We start from the raw sequence: 14568 nt of genomic DNA, 5'->3' as shown, positions 1-14568 counted from the left end.
TATTTATTGCGTGTAATGCAATATTATTCATTTGAGGGCTGTGCAAAAGAACATCTGAAGAGGTGCAATGGTTATCCAATGGGCTTATAAAAGTTATTAGCAAAACATGTTTGGTACTGATGAATCATATATACAATCGTGTGTAATTTGGCAACAACCCCGGCTACATTTTTCATAGTGATGCTAAGTTGTTCAATTCGATAATATATTTCTCAATTCTCGAATTTATATATCGTACCATCGACAAAATTTAGTTTTAAAAAACATCCGAAAGTGAAGATTAACGAAAGTGACGATTAACCCAACAATACTAGATATTATTGTGTCAATACTAGTAGTTCAGTTGATCTAATATTAGAATTTCGATAATTAAGTAAATGAACTGTATGAGGTTACGCGTTAATTCTACGATACTCACAGCAATTCTTGCTTAGATGTGACGCATTATACGTTATTATAAACTACAAATTATAATACGAGGTTTAACCAATCATAGTGATTACATAATTCCGAGGTTTTATAAGCGCGTTGCAGTTTTTTTCTTATCAAAAACTTTTTTAAAAGATAAATCAATATACATAAAATATTTTTTTTTTTTCGTGAAATAATATCGAAATGCGCCTTGGTGATTTTTCGCTTGAAATTCTTGTTGACAATGAAGTACTACCAGAACACCAAATACCAAGTAATAATGTAAGTTATTTGTAAAATGTGTGATTAAAATAAATTTTTTGTCTTTACTCTCGATTAATTTATTATGCTCAAATCATTAAGGATAATTTGTTGGTGCCTTTTTCTCGAGTTGCTGTTGATAAGATAGAATCAGTGAAAGAAGAATGGTAAAAAAAAATTATTAAATATCGTATTTTCATGTATATATTAATATTTTAATGTGTAAAATTTCTCATATTTATTATAAAAATATAATTATGATTATTATTTTTAGTAAAATTATGACATATGTAGCTATCCCTGAACCTTCTTGTCATTTTGCTATTAGAGTTGGAGTTCATTCCACTAAAGAACATGTCATTAAAGGAATTCATTTCGTTGATGGACAAAATGATAATACGTATATGGAACTTAATCCTACAAGTTCTAATGGACCATATAATTATATATATGGTTTTTATAATTATAACAAATCAATCTTTCATCTTTTTAAATTTGATTCCACGTATTGGTCAGATGGTAATATCTTTATATCAAATTTACCAAGATGTATCCCATCAAAAGTAACAAGAGACAAAGGTTCATTAGGAGCTATTTCAGTGTATTTTTATAAAGCTGAAAGATTACCAGAAAAAAGAATATCTTCAAAAAAGTATTCTAATAAAAATCAAAATATGGAATTGTCAAATTCATTTGATGATCTTAATTTTAATCCATCTGATATTATCTTCATTAATAATCCTCAAGAAGAATTATGTTTAAATTTGAAAACTACTCATTCTGATCCAATAGCAGTACTACATATTTATTATCAAACAAAGGAATGGATTGAAAATTATTATAAATCTAAAGCATCACCAATTTCCAAGTCTTTAGATAATAATTCTTTTATAAAAAAGAAAAAAACAAAAGTTATTAATGAAGATTTTACAATAGATGATTTATTATATGGTGAACTAACTGATGTTGAAAGTGAAAGTGAATATTCTTCATCTTCAGATAGCAAACATAAACAAAAAGATTATTCATTATTATTGAATAATAATTCTATTATATATGAAAAAGAAAAAATAGTAATGACAAATAACAATATTAAAAAGAAAAAAATTACTATAGTTGCTAATTCTAATGAAAGTAATAATAGTAGTAAAAACTTAGTTATAGGTAATAAGGATAAATATAATTATACTCATATAGCTGATAACAATAATTTTAATATAGATATTAAAGTAGATAGGAATTTTGATAAAAATAAAAACAAAAATATTAATGAGAAGGATCAAATTAATAATAGCAAGAATCTATACAATATAGTTAATAATAAAGAAAGAGCTAAATATAATAGGAAAAAAAATCTTGAAATTAATAATAATAATCCTAATTCAAAAGCTAAAATATATAAAAATATTTATAGCAAAACTAAAAACAGTATGGAAAATGACATTATTAATAAGAGTTATTATAATATTAATAATTCTATTGTGGAAACTAAAGCTAGTAGTAGAAATCTTCAAATTGAAAGTAGTAATAATATTGGTACTGATATGGAAATTGAAAATAATAAAAATCTTAATATAGAAACTAGAATTAAAAATATATGTCTTAATAATATAATTAATAAGACTTTAATTACTGAAAATATTTCTAAAAAACAAAATATTATTATAATTGATGATGATGATAATAATAATGGTGAAATGATATCTAATGATAATGAACTAATGTTTATTAGTAAAACAGAATTTGAAAAAAAGAAAATAAAAGAAATAATTGATTTAACAATAGATTAAATTTGTATTTGTATTTGTTCATCACAGAAAATTTATTAAAAAATCAATGCAATAAATAATTTTTAGTTTTAATAAACACAATAACTTTTTTTTTTTGTTTAATATAAATTCATTTTATACTATATTTTTATTTTTCAAGATAATCTTCAACTGGTGGACAAGAACATATTAAATTTCTATCACCAAATGCATCATCTATGTTTTTTTAAAAAAATATATAACTTTATTAGCATAATTAAATGAAAAAACAATAAAATTTTAGTTAAAACTTACCAAGTCTTCCAACTGATGGCCAAAATTTATGTGTTTTTAAATAATTCAGTGGAAAGGCTGCTTGTTCTCTGCTATATGCTTTATCCCATGTAGTTTTAATTAATGTTTCAATGGCATGTGGCGAATTTGTTAATATATTATTTCCTTTTGGTTGCTGCCCATTTTCAATAGATTTTATTTCTTCTCTAATAGATATCATTGCATCACAGAATCTGTCCAATTCTGCTTTTGATTCCGACTCTGTTGGTTCTACCATAAGTGTATTTGCAACTGGCCATGACATTGTTGGTGAATGGAATCCATAATCCTAAAGATAAAGAAAAATAGTTTTTATATATATTGAGAAAAAAAAGTTAGCGTGTATATATATATAGGATTACCTGAAGGCGTTTTGCTATGTCTATGGCTTCGATTCCTGCAGTTTTTTGGAATGGTCTAATATCAATAATAAATTCATGAGCACACATTCTTTGTTGATTGGTATATAAAATTTTATAATGGTTAGATAATCGAACTGCCATATAGTTAGCATTAAGCAATGCAATATGCGTAGCTGATGTTAATCCTTTGCTACCTGAAAAAAAAAAAAATTAATTTATTTTAAAATACTTCGAACAAAAATAAAATAACTAACCCATCATTTTTATATATGCCCAAGAAATTGGTAAAATATTTGGTGAACCAAACGGTGCTGCCGAGACAGGTCCAATACATTTATCTCCTCCAGTCTTCACAACTGGATGACCCGGTAAAAATGGCACAAGGTGTGATTTACTAGTAATGAAGAGATAAACTTTAAGTATGATTTTTATGTAATAAAAATAGTAACAAATTACTATACTAACACGCCCACGGGACCAACCCCCGGTCCGCCTCCACCGTGAGGTATGCTAAAAAAAAAGGAAAGAAAAAAAAACTGAATAAATATATGGATCATATATTTGTATTGTTAATAAAAATTTAAAATTTCTTACCAGAATGTTTTATGTAGATTCAAATGACAAACATCAGCTCCTATGCCAGCTGGTGTACATAATCCAATTTGTGCATTTAAATTTGCTCCATCCATATAAACTTGTCCTCCATTTTGATGAATTATTTCACATGCTTTTACAACTCCGCTTTCAAATACACCAAATGTTGATGGATAAGTAACCATGAAAGCTGCTAATCTGTCTTTAAATTTGGTAGCCTTTTCTTCCAAATCTTTCATATCAAGATCACCATTATTTTCACATTTAACAGGTACAACTTCCATACCTGCCATCGCAGCAGATGCGGGATTTGTACCATGAGCTGATACAGGAATTAAACAAACATTACGCTTATCATCACCCTTTGATTTATGGTATGCTCCAATAATACGTAATCCTGTATATTCTCCTTGAGCTCCAGAGTTTGGTTGTAAAGAAATACCATCAAATCCTGTTATAACAGCAAGGTCATGCTCAAGTTCCTAAAAATTTATTCAGTCATAAATATACCTAACGTAAACGTACATCGTTTCGTCAATTAAATTTAACTTACTTTAATTAAAATCTTGTATCCCTCAGCCTGATAGGCTGGCACAAAAGGATGAATATTCGCGAATTCGGGCCACGTTATTGGTATCATCTCTGTAGTAGCATTGAGTTTCATAGTACAACTACCTAAAGGTATCATAGAATGAGCTAACGAAAGATCCTTTGATTGCAAGTGATATATGTATCTTAACATTTCTGTTTCTGAATGATAAGAATTGAACACTTGATGTTGCATAAATTGTGAGGTACGAATAAATTTTTGAGGAATATTTGGTTTATCAGGTACCCCCAAATTTGACTTTTTGTTCGAATCTTTAGAAAAAATTTGAATAATATCCAACACATCTTCTTTTAGAACCGTCTCATCTAATGTAATACCAACAGTATTGTTATCTACTCTACGAAAGTTAATATTAGAATTCAAAGCTTTTTGGATGATATCATCAGCGCCTCCTTCAATATGAACATTCAACGTATCAAAGAATGCTCCATTTTTGATAAAATATCCCATCTGTTTAATTTCCTCCCCTAATGCAGTGGTCAAATTATGGATACGTTTTGCAATGGCTGTAATTCCCTATTAATTACAAAAAAATTATTACATTATCGTAACTTAAATTTTCATCTTAAAATTTTTCGAAATACCTCTGGTCCATGATATATAGCATACATAGCAGCCATATTAGCCAAGAGTGCTTGTGCAGTACATATATTACTAGTAGCTTTCTCTCGTCTAATATGTTGTTCTCTGGTTTGTAACGACAAACGATAAGCTTTATTTCCAGATGCATCCCGCGAGACCCCAACTAATCGACCTGGCATTCTTCGCTTAAGTTGGTCTTTGCAAGCAAAAAATGCGGCATGCGGGCCACCATAACCTAAAGGAACACCAAAGCGCTGACTATTGCCTACAGCAATATCAGCACCCCATTCTCCAGGTGGTATAAGTAAAGTTAGTGCTAACAAATCAGTTGCACAAACTACTTGGCCACCTAAGGAATGAATTCTGGCAGAAAAGTCAGAATAGTCATAAATGTTACCATCTGTTGCAGGATACTAAATAATGACAAATATATATATATACGCATAAAAATATATTCATTAATATAAAATATAACAAATATAAAAAAATTACCTGAACTAGAACACCGGCTAAATCATTTTTATGTTTGTTCTCAAAGTCATATTTTAATGCATCTCCTACTATTACATTAATCCCAAATCCTTCGGAACGTGTTTGAAGACACGCAATAGTTTGAGGATGGCACCTTTCATCCACAAAAAAAGTTTTGCATTTCTGTTTTCTTGCAGAAAAAGAGATTAACATGGCTTCCGCAGCAGCCGTTCCCTCATCAAGAAGAGAAGCATTGGCGAGGTCCATGCCAGTGAGATCCGTGACCATAGTTTGGAAGTTCAAAAGTGATTCTAATCGACCTAAAAGAATCATAATAATTATTATCACCATATGATTCGGCTTTGATAATTGTAAACATGAATAATGCGAACCGAACCTTGAGAGATTTCGGGCTGATAAGGTGTATACTGCATACAATCAATCGTTCATAATTATGAGTTCCACTGTTGTTTCTTTATTTCATAGGAGAATGGTTCACTGCTAGACCGATGAAAGTCGCTTTTTTCACGCGAAAGTTCTTTCAGGTTGCGCAGTACTAGAAAAACTTGAATAATACTTACTTGTGTATACCATCCTGGTGATTCTAAAATATTCCTTAAAATAACGGAAGGTACAATCGTATTTGCATATCCCATGCCTATATATGACTTGTACACTTTGTTCTTGGAAGCAATTCTCTTCAATCGTTCCATAAGCTCACTTTCCGTTAAACCTTCTTCTAAAGCTAAGGCGTCTTTAGATCGAATATTAGCAGGAACTGTTTTTAAAACCAACTCCTCCATATCTTTAACATCAATAGTTTCAAGCATTGCTTTTATCTCAGTATCTGAAGGTCCATTATGCCTTCGAGGAAACGTATCCAAAGGAGAAAACGCGTCATATTTTAATGGAGTTGAAGAAAATTTTCGAAATGATTTTGGAAAATTTGAAACATGACTTTTCTTTGATTTGATCTGATTCAAATCTAATTGTTGTACTGAAATGTTATTAAATCTTGTTGTAATAGTCCTAATTCTTCTCGATAAAACAAAGGGTGGTTTTGTTCCTCGATGAACTGTTCGAAAAAACATATTTGTACCGTATTTTATAGAATGTAATATGAAATATGAGAGAGCTCTAATGCATTTGAGACCGAAAACTCACTTTTTCTAATATTCAATTAAACTAAAAGTAGTTTTAAAGTTAATTGGTTTCGTTATTTACTTAAACGAGCTCTCTGAAACTATAACAAAAGAGTAACTTTTCAAAAATTACGAAAAACTCGTGAATTACGAAGCGAAGAGTAAAAATTCCGGTTAGGTTACCTATAATTATCGTGAAGTAAGTAAAAATCAGCCTCAGATGGAAAGCGCTCGTTACGAATTCAAAAGATTTTTTTCAAGCCATATTTAAATTCGTGTCAATTTGACGATAATCGCCACGTTACTGCGTTACTTCAAAAGAAATCGGCGAGAATCGGCTATTATTCGAAGCACAATAACTTTAAATGGAAATATCAAGATCTTGTCGATCGCGTAAAAAAAACTCTTTTGATCACGATAGTTTTAAGCTTAAGCCTTGACGAAAATGCGACTTATGCAATCAACCACTTATTTATTACAAAGACGTACTTTCAGACTTTTTACAACAATAAAACCAAAAAGGTCGAAAAATACTACTTATAATTTGTCTCGTCGAGAGAATTCTGGTTCTAGTGAGAGTATAAATACGAAAGCAAAACAACTTGGAACTTCACAAGTAGTTTTCCCATTTATCTCTGATATAGATAAGGTTTCTCAAACTGATGAAACATTACGATTGATTTTTGATGATGAAGATTTTTGGAACTATTTCACTTCTCGTTCACGGACATTGGCAGCATTAGAATATAGTACTTCTTTATCGGCGAGAAAATTTACTGGTTTATTTCGTAATCCTGAATTAGCAACACCTCAGGGTTTTCACTTAGAAGCAGAAAAGGCACTTAGAAGAGTGAAACTATTGGTTAATCGAATCACAAACGCAAATACTGAAAAAGAATTAAGAAAGGTGGTAAAAAATATGGATAGACTTTCCGATACACTTTGTTCGGTCATTGATACAGCAGAGTTTATTAGATCATCGCACCCTGATCCAAAATTTGCACAAGCAGCTAATTGGGCTTACGGATATCTTTGCTCCTATATGAATTCTCTTAACACAAATACCGAATTATATCAGGTACTTTAGAAGAATCAAAGATGTATATTTTTGGATTGTTACTCTATTAACCTTGGGAAGTGCCAAGGGTAATTACTTGAAATTTGCAATTTATTATCACAAATCTTTACATTATTTGCTTGTTACAGATTTATTTACGTATCTTGTATTCCGTATCCAGGTATTGAAGAGAGTACTTTCAACTCCAAGTATTACCTCTCAGTTCTCTTCAGAGGAATTTCAAGTGGCAAATACATTTTTCCATGATTTTGAGAAATCTGGTATCCATCTTCCTTCTTCAGATCGTGAGCAGTTTGTGCACTTATCAGATAAAATTATTACACTTGGTCGTCAATTTACCCAAATTTTACTTCAAAAACGCATTAATCGCATTAATGTTGACGTTTCACTCCTTGAAGGATTACACCCTGGATTAAATAAAGATACAAAAGGAAATATTACCAGTTTATCAACTAAAGCATGGGAGGCACAAATGATTTTAAAATCTGTAAAGGATGAAGGGGTTAGGAAAAAAATGTATATTGCAGCTAACTCTGCAACGAAAGAACAAATTATTTTACTGGAAGATTTGTTAAAAACAAGAGCTGAACTAGCAAAATTAGTTGGAATGGAAAGTTATAGTCATGCTTTTCTCATTGATAAGATGGTGAAAAATCCAGGTATGACGTACATGAATTCACATCCTCCGATCTGCAGAATGCATATAATATAAAAATCCGCCAAAATTATCACATGCATTCTGCAAATCTGCGGATATGTAATCTAATAATTTTTATTCATTAATTAATTTATATTATCAATTATACCATAGAACATGTACAGACATTTCTGCGAACCCTATCTGATCATCATAGGCCAAAGGCTCTTGCTGATCTTCGATTGCTACAAGAAGCAAAGCAATTATATACCGAAAGCGAGACTTTACCAACCGTTTATGCGTGGGATCGTTATTTCTATGCAGAGAGAATAAAATTTTCATCACTCACGCAGCCTGTTACATCAATATCACCATATTTTTCGGTTGGTTCAGTAATTCAAGGCTTATCTAGACTGTTTTCACGTTTATACGGTATTTCATTTGAACCTGCAGAGATAATGCCCGGAGAAGTGTGGCATGATGATGTACGTAAACTTGAAGTCATTGATGAACAAGAAGGAAAGGTTGGTACTATATATTGTGATTTATTTAGTCGCAATGGTAAGCTTCAAAATGCTGCACATTATACGGTGAGATGTTCAAGGCGTGTTGATGATGACGATGGTGTTGGTGATATACCATCTGGCGTTGATATAACAGAAATGGGAGAATTATCAAATTCTGACCATGGAGTGAAAGTTAACGGAAGAGCAGGAAGGTATCAATTACCTGTTATTGTCCTTACTTGTGACTTTATGAAACCAAAAGGAAGACAATATCCAAGTTTATTAAATTGGGTTGAAGTTGAAACTCTGTTTCATGAAATGGGTCATGCAATGCATTGTAAGTTTAATTGTTTATTGTTCATTGAAATTTAATTGTACATCTTAATTAAAAATTTGAATTATTAGCAATGATTGGTCGAACAAATTTTCACAATGTTTCCGGTAAGAAATTTTATATTATAGATAAATGTATTAAGATTAATTATCAATTTCGAAACGTTATTTTTCATTTAAGGAACGAGGTGCCCAACTGATTTTGTGGAGCTTCCATCAATTTTGATGGAGCACTTTGTCTATTCGCCAAAAGTTCTTTCGCTTTTCGCAAGACATTATGAGACACGTGAAACGGTACCATTAGATCTTATTAAATCTCACGTTAAAGCAAGATTACAGTTTTCAGCAATGGAAACACAATCACAAATATTTATGGCATTACTTGATCAATTATATCATTCAAAACTTGCAACCGATTCTAAGTCATTCGATACAACAGCTATTTTATATAATTTACAAGATACTGTTGAATTGTTTCCTTCAGTACCGGGTACAGCATGGCAAGTACAATTTGGACATTTATTTGGGTATGGTGCAGGATATTATAGTTATCTTTTCGGTAGAGCGTTAGCAGGCAAAATTTGGAAAGAAATTTTTGAAAAAGATCCATTAAATCGAGAAGCGGGTCAACTATTTCGTGAAGAAGTTTTAAAATGGGGAGGATCAAGAGATCCTTGGCTATGTATTGGTAAAGCATTAAATGATGATAAAATTATTGTTGGTGATAGTAAATCCGTTTCAATTGTTGGTGAATGGGTAGATTTTCTTTAGATTATGAATAAGTAAAGTAAATCTAAAATACAAAACAAACATTTTGTAACTCATATAATTTACATTATTCATAATTTTCATTTTTTTATAATTCGGATAGACAAACCAGCTGAAATGCATTAATGGATTATCGTTACTGTACATACTGTACCAAATAAATTTTAATTTTTCATTATCTGATAATAATTGTGATTGTGTTACTGGCTTTTTATGGAAATGTTGTTCATTGAGGTTTCGTTTCCTACATAAGAGATGATCTTACTCAGCTTTTGCTCAGCCCGAAATATATATCTGACGGATCCAAACCCAAATTTCGTTACAAATACCTTAAAGAAATGATTCTCTTATATCTTGTAAATAATGTACAAATTTTCATACTATTGCAAGCTTTAAGATGTATCGAAAAAGGAATAAATAAGGAAGTAAAGTTGATTTTAAGAGAAGATAAAAAAAAATTAATAGAATATAATTGGAATGATAATTATACTCATGGAAAAATTGTTTCAATTAAAGAGAGTATTTGAGCGTCAAAATATATTTTTTAAAAAATTTCATGATGATATTTCCATATCAACAAAAATAACTCGAGAACTTACTTCTCTTAATTCAAATAATGAAATTAACTTGCAATCAAGCTGGCACAGCAGTTGGGGATTACTAAAAAATGATGATAAAGAGTTAATTATCAAATTTCATATTAATGATGAAATTCGAATTTTTCTTTTTGATAACTTTCAAATTGAAATACGAAGAATTTATTACAGTATCTAGTCATGAAGAATTTAAAATAGCATATTCAAAGAATAAGAAGCTAGAAATGTGGTATTTTAAATGAATTTGGCCCAATAAATTACTATAATCTTTGAACTACTATAATGACTTTTATATTAAAAGATTGGCATTCGAACATCTAATTTCTAAATTATGTATGATCAACTGATACCAAATCCAATGTCATTAAAATAAAGTCTTAAATAAGAAAAAAAGTCATGCCATTTGTAAAAAGTCCATATTGCAATGATTTTTTCAACTCTGAAGTTTAATAAACCAATTGCTTTCGGCAGAACCTTAATACTCATTTTATGTATATTTAATATCTGTAAAAGGAATCGCTTGACTTATTCCTATGAGATTTTTAGCCAAGATAACTTAGCATCTGGTATGAATTCTGGACAAAGGTAATAATTTTCAAATACCATTCAAAGAATATTGTGAAAAAAAAGGAAAATAAATTGCCTAACTATGTATTTTTACTGGTAAAAATTCTAGAGGAAATGTGCAGTGATCCTTGAAAATTAATATATTAACTAACTTCTGATCTATAAGCCTATAAATTTAATTTAAAAAATTTAATGGGTGTTTATTACTTGACTAATAGATATATAGATGAATAAATAAATAAATTCGTCTTTTCTCACATGTACAGTAATTCTTATTGTCTACCTGTCAATAGGGAGTAAATATTTTAATAATAATAGTTGTAATTCCTCACAGTCACGTCGTGAAAATTAACAGTTCCCAACTTTATTGATTTTTTTTAGGGAGTTACAAGAAAAAAGAAAGAAACATATGATGCTATCAAAGAGAGAGGGAACACCATATATAACAAGAGAGGAAAATTATTTTTAATTATTTGTCCATAAAATTTTTTTCCAGCATTAAAATAATTATTATAAGTACAAGCATCAATGAGTAATATGATATCCATTTTATTTTAGAACATCTAAAGAAATGAGAAAATCAATTAACATCATATGTTTCAAGAAGCTAATCCGAACTGACCTTATTATTACTTTTGCGGAATATACAGATTGTAAATATCAATGATCAAAATAATGGTGGGCATCATCTATCTATATAATTTGCAGTATCAATTTTGGAATGCTTTTGGAGGTTACGAATATCTGATCAACCACCTCTTAATTTAACGATCATCAAGGATGAGAATGTGCAAGAATAAATTATTTCGCAATTACTTGTTCCTGTAATATGTGTGACGTATTACTATAATTACTGCGCCTTTATTGATTGATAATACATGAAAAACAATTATAAAATGTCTTATTGATCATGAAATAAAATATAATACAGGTTGTAGCCTGCTACATGACGATGCTATTTATTTGGTATATTCTTTTACAAGATAGTCCGCTAATAATACCTTTAGTGAAAATTATATATACTAGTTATAGTAAACAAATCAAAAATTATAACGCAAAGTACATTAAATTGGTAGTATAATACTCACAATTAGTAATTCCATAAAAAAAAAATTCTGGTATGTAATTTCTCATACTTAAACTTAGTCAAATACGGTCAACCGTACGACCAAAAAATTGGCGTAACAGTTGATAAATACTCTCTAATCATTTCTTCCACATAAATTTTTTTACTGATAAATTCTATTTTTTCGAAGTACCTATGAGGAGTCTATTTTATTATTCATGTTGAATTCAAAAAGGTCTTAAAACTTTCTCAAGTTTTCTCATCCAAAAAAAAAAATATTTCTTTCTCTAAATTCATTTTATCACTTTACAGAATTATACTTCCAGCATAAAGTTATTTTGTTGTATTGTAGGTACAAAGATTGAAAACACTCTTGAAATTACTAGCGGATCAGATACCTCCATTGCGAAACTTAAGGACTTAATCTATGAGAAGAAAAAGCGCGTTTTTGAAAATGAATTTGATGCCTGCGATCTGATTCTATGGAAGGTTGACATTTCTGCTAAAAATGTAGATAAACTGAGAACTCTTGAACAACTTCTTGATACGAATGCTGAAAATACCATTATAGAAAAACTTGGCAAGATGTTAATGCCACTTTATGATATTGGTGAAATCTTTGAACAGAGTTCAAAGAACATCCGTATCATTGCGCAACCGCCTGCTACTGATAAGTATCTCCCAATTTTTACCTCTCGAACAAGAATTTGCAGTAACGAAATATCAAGTTTTGTCTGATGTTATTATTTTTTTTTCTATCACACCATATTTATGATTTTTTTTTTTGTGTTTCTTTATAATTAGCACATAAGACTGTGAAAACAGGTAACACACAAACTATTGATTTCATTAAAGCAAAATTTCCCTATAATCAGATTTTTAATTGACCTTTAATTACTAGTCATGGATATGGTCTTAAAGGGGGCTAATACTTAGGGATGGGAAAGTTCGCCGATTGAGCGGTTCAAACCTGGTTCAGAACTAAGAACTGAACTGGAACTGAGAACCGGTTCAAACCGAACTGCGGTTCAGTTCGGTTAAACCGATCACGTGATGTTATACAATCCAAAAAAGGAAATTCAACTCCTTATAAAAAATGGAAATTGGATTACACAAAATTCAAAATAAGGAAATTTTCATGCAGATCATTTGATTCTAGCCAGAATTATTATAGCCATTCATCAGATTCAAACCAACTAGAATCGTTCCGCAGAACCGAACTGAAACCGAACCGCTCAAAATCGTTTTTTTGAGCGAACTAGTTCAGAACTGATTAAACCGCTCAGCAGAACTGGAACCGAACTGATAAAACTGTCCCCATCCCTACTAATACTAGTGATAATATTGGTAGAACTGATGATAATATGCCTTTTATGGAGTGTGACACCAATAAAGTGATTGCAAGAATTACAAGAAATATCGAGAGTCATCTTACAAACTTTAAATCCAAAACAGATTATGACATCCTTGTGAGCGGTGGAACTCCCGGAATAGGTATGTTCTTAATATAGTGTTCAAGCTAATTCTGCACGTAGTTATTCATTTATTACTAAATCTCATGCATAGGTAAAACTCGATATGAAGATGAACTATTCAAACACCTGGAAAATAATCAGGATTGAGTCCCTTTTGAGTGGAAAAATAATCATATTGAAGGTCTCTATATAGACTTTAGTGATGACTGCCAACTTGATTCATATGATGATAAACTAACCTAGTGTTTAGAATCGAATATATTCGAATATATTCGAGTATTCATATTAATTTAAAAAGTGTATTCGAATAATAATCGAATAAGTTATTCGAATATTATCTGAATATTATTCAAATAATATTAATAATTTTATTCGAATAACGTAAAATATTATTCAAATAAAATTATTAACATTATTCGAATAATATTTTACGTTATTCGAATAAAATTTTTACATTATTCGAATAATAACAACAAATTCATCCAAATAATTATATAGTTTATTCAAATAAATTAAATAAATTAATATGTAAACTAAAATTTTACAATATTTATTATTTGTAGTGATTATTTATTTATTAATTATTTACAATACAAAAATTAAAATTCAGGCGGAGGGAAAATACTACCTAATACATTTATATTTCGCTTTAAAAAAAGCATTTGTTCAACTAAATTAGAATCAATATTTATTCACTTATTAGTAATGTTATTACCAACGTCCGAAAAAAGTCGTTCTGAAGGAACAGATGTTGCACAAATACCCAAATATTTACGTGCAATTGAAGCCAAAATTGGGAACTTTTTTTCATGTAATTTCCACCACTCAAGAGGGTCTGTTTCTTTGCCTTCTTCATTTATTTCAAGATATTTATCAATTTCTTCTTTACTACCTGCGGGTTCATTAGGGCATGCATAAATCATATCTAAAATTGATTTTCGAACCCTATGCTGTTCATTAAGATTAGTAGGTTCCACGGTTGATGTCATATGATTTGTATCATGTGGTATATCATATTCGGGTTGGAC

At 29.9% G+C, this 14568-nt stretch overlaps 4 protein-coding genes across 4 annotated transcripts; 3 read left to right on the top strand and 1 right to left on the bottom strand.

Annotated features, from left to right (window-relative positions):
- Positions 1-615: 615 nt before the first annotated feature.
- OCT59_005712 (uncharacterized protein) lies at positions 616-2462 on the top strand (the record flags this gene model as incomplete). Its single annotated transcript, XM_025310845.1, has 3 exons — positions 616-693; positions 775-839; positions 947-2462. The coding sequence occupies 3 exons, from the start codon at positions 616-618 to the stop codon at positions 2460-2462; spliced, it is 1659 nt and encodes a 552-aa protein (XP_025178072.1).
- Positions 2463-2560: 98 nt separating this feature from the next.
- OCT59_005711 (uncharacterized protein) lies at positions 2561-6798 on the bottom strand. Its single transcript, XM_025317576.2, has 12 exons — positions 6698-6798; positions 5954-6557; positions 5770-5800; positions 5394-5692; positions 4904-5314; positions 4263-4835; positions 3710-4191; positions 3581-3625; positions 3370-3509; positions 3116-3309; positions 2736-3042; positions 2561-2657 (listed from the first exon to the last, which is right to left on the bottom strand). Exons 2-12 carry the CDS (start codon positions 6461-6463, stop codon positions 2590-2592), a joined length of 3060 nt encoding a protein of 1019 aa, XP_025178071.1. The 5' UTR covers positions 6464-6557; positions 6698-6798; the 3' UTR covers positions 2561-2589.
- A 140-nt stretch (positions 6799-6938) lies between these two features.
- OCT59_005710 (uncharacterized protein) lies at positions 6939-10020 on the top strand. Its single transcript, XM_025317575.2, has 5 exons — positions 6939-7592; positions 7753-8251; positions 8404-9072; positions 9141-9176; positions 9250-10020. The coding sequence occupies exons 1-5, from the start codon at positions 6960-6962 to the stop codon at positions 9837-9839; spliced, it is 2427 nt and encodes an 808-aa protein (XP_025178070.1). The 5' UTR covers positions 6939-6959; the 3' UTR covers positions 9840-10020.
- Positions 10021-11828: 1808 nt separating this feature from the next.
- Positions 11829-13001, top strand: OCT59_005709 (uncharacterized protein; the record flags this gene model as incomplete). Its single annotated transcript, XM_066138523.1, has 7 exons — positions 11829-11832; positions 11931-11965; positions 12146-12161; positions 12266-12300; positions 12378-12777; positions 12870-12890; positions 12967-13001. The coding sequence occupies 7 exons, from the start codon at positions 11829-11831 to the stop codon at positions 12999-13001; spliced, it is 546 nt and encodes a 181-aa protein (XP_065997639.1).
- Between the last annotated feature and the right edge of the window lie 1567 nt (positions 13002-14568).

The sequence above is a fragment of the Rhizophagus irregularis genome, chromosome 13 (genome assembly GCF_026210795.1).
Source record: "Rhizophagus irregularis chromosome 13, complete sequence".
NCBI classification, from domain to species: domain Eukaryota; kingdom Fungi; phylum Glomeromycota; class Glomeromycetes; order Glomerales; family Glomeraceae; genus Rhizophagus; species Rhizophagus irregularis.
Note: the sequence above shows the minus strand (reverse complement) of the source record. Positions and strands in the feature narration are given on the sequence as shown.